The sequence below is a fragment of the Lycium barbarum genome, chromosome 10, assembly GCF_019175385.1.
Source record: "Lycium barbarum isolate Lr01 chromosome 10, ASM1917538v2, whole genome shotgun sequence".
NCBI classification, from domain to species: domain Eukaryota; kingdom Viridiplantae; phylum Streptophyta; class Magnoliopsida; order Solanales; family Solanaceae; genus Lycium; species Lycium barbarum.
This window is the reverse complement of record NC_083346.1, coordinates 122,550,697-122,558,859: the sequence shown is the minus strand read 5'-3', so window position 1 is coordinate 122,558,859 and position 8,163 is coordinate 122,550,697. Positions and strand designations below refer to the sequence as shown.

The following is an 8,163-nucleotide window of genomic DNA, read 5'->3' as shown; positions in this document are numbered from 1 at the left end:
ATAAATTACTGCGCTAAAGGTAGTTTTGTAACATTTTTTTTGTTGGGGTATTTTGGTTCAGAGTGATTCTTTTGGGGGCATTTTGGTTTCGGACTCTGCAAAATTTATCTGGTCTTTAGTGCTGCATTTATTGTATGAGGCATTAATTAATGGAAAAAGGACACAAATGACCGGTGGGGTGAAACTAATCCCACCCTCTAACCCAATTTTTTCCAAACTCAAATTATACCTACTAAACTAATCTCATCCATTTGCCAAAACTTAAATAAGACAATTTTCAAATAAAAACCCAAACACAAAAATGTTTGAGGCGATTTTTATATATAATATGTGTCATTTGTATATAAAATATGTATCAGTACCTATATGTAATGTATAGAAACTGTATAAAATATGAATCACTAAGTTATCTATCATTTTTTTATATAATATGTATCATTTGTGTATATAATGTGTATCAGCACAGTGCAACTGCCCTGTATAGAATAGAAAATTGTATCATTTTTGTATATAATATGTATCATTTTTTGAATATAAATTGTATATATAATTCCATCATGTGTATATTAACTGTATCAATCTTGTATAGAAAGTGTACCACACGTATAAAAAATGTATAACAGAAATCGTATCATTGTGGTATATAATATGTATCATTATTGTATATGTAAAAAAAATCATATCATTATTGTATAATATGTGTATAATTAACGTATAACTTATGTAAAATAAATGTATGATTAATTCCAGCATATCATTTTTTGTATATAAAGTGTATATATAATTCCAGCATGTGTATATAAACTGTATCAGTCTTGTATAGAAAGTGTATCATACATATAAAAAATGTATAATAGAAACCGTATCATTGTGGTATATAATAAGTATCACTATTGTATACGTAAAAAAAAAATATCATATCATTATTGTATAATATGTGTATAATAAATGTATAATTAACGTATAACTTATGTTAAATAAATGTATGATTAATTCCAGCATATGTATATAAACTGTATAATTCTTGTATATAAAGTGTATATATAATTCCAACATATGTATATATCCTGTAGCATCCCTTTAGTGGCAACTTAGTCGCCACGAAAAGTCTTTTTTTTCTTTTTTTTTAAGCGCCTAGGCTGTTGGGCCGGTCAGCTTTGGCATTATTTTAGGCCGACCGGCTATTTTTTGGCATTATTTTGGGCCGAACGGACACCTAGTGGAATTAAGCCCAAATAGTGGTTAAATGTGGGATTAGTTTGGCTGAGTGGACACACAGTGTCCTTTTCCCTTAATTAATTCATAGATTAGGAGCAGAAATGAATAAAAAATTGCAACAAAAAATGGAAAAAATGTCCAAAAAAAGAGAAAAAAGATAAATGCAAATGCTGGTCATAGAGAGGTGCTACATCACCTTGTCTATGCGTAGCTTTATATTTTATATAGATAGATATAGATTCAATGTATTGAAAGTGCTTTCATATGCCAATATTTATTGCAACCTTTACAATTCCTATTTAATACGTAGTAGTTTTAAAGTTCATTTCAAAGTTTAACAGTAAATACAATGAGTCTAGCATAAAAAGATGCAATGATCGTTTAAGTAGAAAAGATGGAGAGGCTCCACATAATTATGTGATTTTATAGTAAGATATAGCGTTTTAATATTAGAGTATTATTGAAAGGCAAAGTATATTCCTTCTTTTGATCAGCGATTCACCATAAAATATATCAATAATTATACAAGAAAGAGCATATCGGCGGATTTAGAATTTTCATTGAGGGGTTCGAGAAATAAAAATATAGTGCCTGGGATTTGAATTTGGAACCAAAAGGTGAATTTTGACTTCCCTAAACTGAACCAAGCTCTTCTCTTGTGCAGAGGGTATTCAAAATCTGTATATATACATAAACAATAAAAAAGAATACCTTATATATATAGTATAATTTTTGTCGAGGGTGTTCGGGTGAACACCCTCGGCAGGCTCTAGATCCTCAAGCCCATGTATATTGGATCCCATAGGGACTTGGCTAGGATTGCAAATTGAACCTCAAGCCCATGTATATTTTTTTCTAAAAACTTAATTTTGCTTTCTCGCATTTGGGTAGTTTGGTATTAAATTAGTGGCTGAAAATATATACAACCTCTTAGACTTGTCAAAAAATTCATTTAGACACATCAACTGAAGTCATGACCTATTGTTCAACAAATATATGATGCAAATTAGGCATCATCTTTAAAACAGTCCAAACCTTCACCATTTTTTCAAGACTCTCTCTAAACCGTTATTTCTGTTAAAATCAATGTCAATTCAGATTTTAACATGTTCGTGTGATCAAGATATGTGAATCTCAAGTCATGGCCTCAGTTTATGTGACTATGAATTATTTTGACTAAGTTTAGGATATCTTCTCCGTGTTCAGCCTATATTAATTTATTGTTTTCATGTTTTGATGCTTCTAAATTCTAATTGATAGGCTATCAATTTGATGTACCCATTTACTTTAGTTTCGAAGTTAATAGAAAATCCAGTAAAGTCATATGTAAATGATATACAACTATTTCTAGGAAACTATATCAATGTCCACCAACATAGCTTCACACTCCATCTGATACAAACTATTGAAATCAAGATGATTACATTTACATATGTAATAGCAAAACTGTTGAAACACCAGCAGGTGAAAAAACAAACATCATGTTATCAGTTACTTCCACAGTTTCACTAGACAGGGCGCTTTAACTAAATGATGCAAATTGGCGAAGCGACTCAGATTATAGTGTCATGTGACATTCTTAATTATCCAAGGGTGCTCCATGATCTTTTGAAGAGAAAGCCTTTTTGAAGAGTCCTTCACAAGAAGCTGCAAAGAGAAAGGAAACAATCAGAAAGAAGGCGTGCAACCAGAAATTTTGCAAGTGTTTTAAAACGCAACTCTTTGACCTATATACACCAGTGTTATTTTCTATATGCACTGTGTGTGTTTTAACTAACCACCCTGTAGTTTATGTAGTTGTTTCTTCTTACAGAACTAAAGCATAGACAAGTACTAATCAATTTACCTGGCTAATGAGATTCTTAGCTTCAGCAGATACATCAGGTGTTGAAGGGAAGCTGAGGTCTACCTTCATAATTCTATAATACTCCAAGTTAGTACATCTTGATTTTCCAGTAACAGTTAAAAGATGACAGAAGCAGATTACCTTCTGAATGTGTCGGTCTGTCTCTCGGCCTCAAATGGAGGCACACCGTATAAAAACTCGTAGCAGAGGATCCCTAGAGTCCAATTGTCAACTGCATAATCATGAGCTTTGTTCTCCACCATTTCTGGTGCTAGATAGTCCAGAGTTCCGCACATTGTATGTCTCTTGCTTCTTGATTGTACAGACCACCCAAAGTCTGCAATCTTCAAGCGGCCCTGCATTTCATGTGATAATCTAGTTAATATTATATTCTTGCTGTGCAGTGTGTCATTAATTCCCAGATTGGTTTAAGCTGCAGTTGTCGGACACTCATGTCCAGTTCTAATTGGGACGCCCATAAACAACTTTTCAACATGTTAGCAGGGCCGTCCTAAGCGCTAGTTATATACACAATCTTAATAGGACCATCCTAAGCGCTCTGTTACATAAGGTTTTATTAGAATACACCTACAGATATACTCCCTTGGTCCCGGTTGTCATTATCCTAGTTGGCTTTTCATAAGAAAAGGAACATTTGAATTAGCTATTATATTATGGCTCAATAGCCATGCTATGAAATAATGGTTGAAGACATGCAAATGATGTCACGTCAAATTTAAAACTATTTAAGTATTTAGCTTTCTTTTGAAGATAGTGAATTTTACCATTTAGACAATTTTTTCTTGAACAGGCTAATTTACGTTTAAAAAAAATGAGATAGATGTTGCATGCTCTGTTGATCATCAGAATGACCAATCACATGTAGAACTTAAGGTCACACATTCACAACTTTAGCCGAAAATCAATAAAGAATCAGAGGGTCACTATTTTACTTGAGACTAGTAATACAGCGACATGAGGTGCAAGAGAAAGAATTCTACATAATGGTAGCCAGAAGAAAGAAGATTCTTTCTTTTGGCATGCGATCCTACAAAGCGGCATTCCCTGCTTTGTCAATTAACAGAAAATGCCATCACAGAAAGATAGGCAATGACGTATTCGAAACAAGACTGAACGGAGGAAGAGGTTCTGACTTGTCCTATAGGCTGTTCGATCAGCAAGAAGAAATGAAAGACACCTAGGCAACTACGGTGTGAAAACTTTGCACCAAACTAAAAGTGTCAAAGCTCCAAGAAGCTCTACTGCTTTTACCTTTTTTGTAAAAGACAGAAGCAGACTGATTTTACAGGAAAGATAGAGATGAAGGATAATACCTATATCTGGTTAGGTCAATGGTCTCTCAAGGTTCGATCCTCAGCACTAAAGAGAAAGAGGAAAACTGGGCTCCAAAGCATAGTGAACCCACGAATTTGATCTACAGTGTTATGGACCTTCCCCAGCACATTGGTTCCTTAATTTAATGGCCATGATTTGATAACTTGGTTGTATAAAGTGAACAGGAGAGTGATATGGTAAGGACATAACCAGTTCAAATCCTGCATGATTTACGTGTATGCTGAACAGGATAAGTCACATTGTCTCAAACCTTATTCTGGCTCATTGAAATACATGCTTCAAAATTACTTCTCTCGTAATTAATTCATACCAAAATTTCGTGTAAATTAAAAGCTTAATGTAGTACATGTTAATGCAACAAGGATGATGAAGGCTACATTATTACATGCTGATCTTGAGCACTAGATAGCATAATGAATGGTATACGAAGCAGCAATTGTATGTGCATCACTAGCAAAGTGTTTAGGGTCTTAATCATAGGAAAACGACAGGGTCTTAACTGCAGTTGCAAGAAACAACTCAACAAAATGAAAGTAAGTTACATACATGCCAATCTCCAGCTTTAGAATTCAAATTTCAACGACTAAAGGCATTTTGAGCTGTTAGAAAAGACCTTAGGCGTCAACAAGAGGCAACAGTGAGAACTTCCTTGTATGCACTGTTGTCTCTAAACAAATGTAGGAAATGAAAGTCGATTTCTATTTTGCTCCTCCAAAATTGATTTGTATTTTACTGTTGCCAAATGAAACGGTGGACTGTTCAAACTGTTTTCTCCAGTAAAACACAAATGTAACTCAAATTTGCCATATATATAGCAGTTTCTTTTTCTTCTTCCAGCAAATGGTAACTTGGCACACATGGCAAAGGAAGACCATTAGTTTCAAGATATTACCTCATGATCAAGTAACAGGTTTTCCGGCTTTATGTCCCTGTGGATGACATGCTTCTCATGACAGTACGCGAGTGCTTGTGTGAGACTTGCAATATACTACACCAGCACCAACCAAAGTATCAGAAATCAAAGAACAAAACCTAAAGCAACAGGAAAGAAGTTGAACACTAAAAATAATGTTTTCTACAAAAATGTAATTATGTGTTCTACTATTATATAAATGATTTTCAGATATAATTCTGGAGTCACAAAAACGATTACAAAAAAATAGTAAGCTTAATTCATTATTCAACATAACCGCAGAAGAAATAACATAAGCAAGGCACTATACTATGAAAATGAAAAAACAGAAACTTATACAAATTCAACTCAAAATTGCTCCATCGTTCCAAGGAAATTACAGTCAGACTTCTTATAACAACATTTCACTATAACGGCTAAATCTTTTTTGGATCCGATTTTTCATGTTATATTATATTATATGTTCTCTATAATAGTATTTCCTTGTAGCAACCAAAAAAAAAAAAGGGGGACAAATGAGGCCGCTATAAGGAGGTTTGACTGTACTTGAAAGATCATACTTCACATGGAAGAAAATTATAAGGTAAGCACTGAATATCTATCGTTTTTGTTCGGGTTCAGGGGAAAGGGGCAATCATTTGAAACAATTTTAAAGCTCACAACTAAACAACAAAATCACGCCTCAATCCCAAGCTATTCGAATAGGCAATGAGAATCTCACAGTCCATTTCGCTCCATTTGGACCCGTCTCATTCCAATATTAATAATACGGAGTTCTCTAACACTAGAATTTACCAATATATGCTTATGACAAATTACATAAACTGCAGAAATAAATCATACGACTCCAACAGAAATATCTGTTTTTTTTTTTTTTTTGAAATTGAATATCTGCTTCTTTTTTTTTTTCAAATTCTTTTCATCTTATATGAGGAGAAGAGCAAGCGATAGGATATATGACATACTATGGCAGCTTGTTCCTCAGGCAGGCGACCGGTTTTCCTAAGTTCCCTGTATAGCTCACCGCCGTGAGCATACTCCAAAATCAAGTAAATCCGCTCCTCATCATGGAACCAGCCGTACAGCCTCAGCACATTTGGGTGCCGAAGACTCGTTTGAATCTCCATTTCCCTCCTTAATTGATGTTGCAGCCTGTATTTCTCTATTTGCTCCTTGAATATGACCTTCAACGCCACTATAAATCCACTCTGCTCGGCCACATGGTACAAAACAAATCAAGTTCATCAAAACTCACTCCGTACTTTTTTCTAATGAATAAGCTTATCAGAGGCGGATCGTGGATTTCAACTTTATGAGTTCTGATTTTTAGAAGGACGACTTCAAGTGATAAAAACTAGGTTCTAAATCCAATAATTATACATATTTAATGAACTTTAACATAAATACCTATATTTATACATGAATAATCTGATCAAAAGCGAATCCAGGATTTCAACTTTTAAGACTTCTGAATTTTAGAATGACGATTTCAAGTGGTAATAACTAGGTTCTAAGCTAGCGTTTGGCCACAGATTTTGGATCAGATTTTGAAAATTATCTTCAAATATCTGTTTGGCCATGAAATTTGATCAGATTTCAAAAAATTATCTTCAAAATATTTTCAAGTTCCAGTTTTTGGAAGAAATTTCACTTCCACCCACAAAACTTGAAAATTTTCCAAGTAAAATGCATGTCAAACACAACTTCAAGTTCCCAAAATTACAACTTCAAAAACTCAAATTTTCAAGTTTCAACTTCAAAATCTTTGGCCAAACCTGAGCTAAATCTCATATCTGTACATATTTATATCTTTAACATAAATACACTGTTTGAGCAAAAGCTACTGGATTCGACCGAACCTGTACTGAATCTAATGCGCATATGTGTAAATATTTGTACATATTTAATAATATATTTTTTTTAAAACATAAATACCGGTATTCGTACTGTTAGCTCCATCCTAAGTCTAATATTTGTACATATTTAATGAATTTTTTTAACATAATTACTTATATTCGTATTTATAGCTATGCGTAAACGAAATACATAAAATATACTGATTCTAGTTCATCAACACACATTTCCTATATATATATATGTAAACGAGAATACAGCAAAATATAGTGATTTTGAAATTACCTTAACTTCACGGGCGAGGTAAACACGGCCAAATTTACCTTTTCCGAGTGGTTTTCCGATTTGGAAATCGTTGAGTGACCATTGCTTTTTAGGGTTTTTTGGTGGTTGTTTTGGAGGTTTCAATGGGTGAATTTGAGATTTGGAAGTCATTACTGTAAAGTGATTTGGAGAAAATTTGGGGATTTGTAATTCAATTTGGTTTTGGAGGGAATTTGGGGATTTTGAAATTTGTAACCGTTGAAAACGGATCGGGTCAGAACCCTTTTTTGTTTTCGGGCCGGGCTGTGTAATGGTGAAAACGGATCGGGTTAAAATAGCATTTATTTTGTCTTTTAAATATTAATTATTACTTTCATCCTTTTCAATTTATATGACAGTGTTTGACTTGACATGAAACTTAAAACATTTGAAATTTGTAGTCCAAAATAAGCTATACATATTTGTGTGGCTATAAATCATTTCATTTTGATAAAAAAAAAAAGTAAATTTAAAGTTGATTGTTATTAAATATAGAAATGTTTCACTCTTTTTGGACTATCTAAAATGGAAAGCGTGTCACATAAATTGGGACGGAGGGAGTAGAAACAACAACAAAAAATTGAATTAGTCCTTATGATATACGATGAAGCACATTAATTTTTCAACTAATTGAATTGTGTATTTTTGATCCCTTTCCGTGTAAGTATTCACA

The 8,163-nt window shown here is 33.3% G+C and overlaps 1 protein-coding gene across 1 annotated transcript; it reads right to left on the bottom strand.

The window, feature by feature from the left end:
* Positions 1 to 2,582: 2,582 nt before the first annotated feature.
* On the bottom strand, positions 2,583 to 7,689 carry LOC132615900 (serine/threonine-protein kinase Aurora-3). Its single transcript, XM_060330490.1, has 6 exons — positions 7,473 to 7,689; positions 6,299 to 6,541; positions 5,313 to 5,408; positions 3,206 to 3,420; positions 3,065 to 3,137; positions 2,583 to 2,865 (listed from the first exon to the last, which is right to left on the bottom strand). The coding sequence occupies exons 1-6, from the start codon at positions 7,620 to 7,622 to the stop codon at positions 2,785 to 2,787; spliced, it is 858 nt and encodes a 285-aa protein (XP_060186473.1). The 5' UTR covers positions 7,623 to 7,689; the 3' UTR covers positions 2,583 to 2,784.
* Positions 7,690 to 8,163: the final 474 nt, after the last annotated feature.

Bases quoted from the DNA above. Each gene is read 5' to 3' on its own strand.
- LOC132615900 (XM_060330490.1), bottom strand. From the start codon at position 7,622: ATGACTTCCAAATCTCAAATTCACCCATTGAAACCTCCAAAACAACCA. The intron at 5,409-6,298 runs GTATGTCATATA...GTGCTGGTGTAG, and splicing joins CTGAGGAACAAGCTGCCATA to TATATTGCAAGTCTCACACA. The intron at 3,421-5,312 runs GTAATATCTTGA...CATGAAATGCAG, and splicing joins ACCTGTTACTTGATCATGAG to GGCCGCTTGAAGATTGCAGA.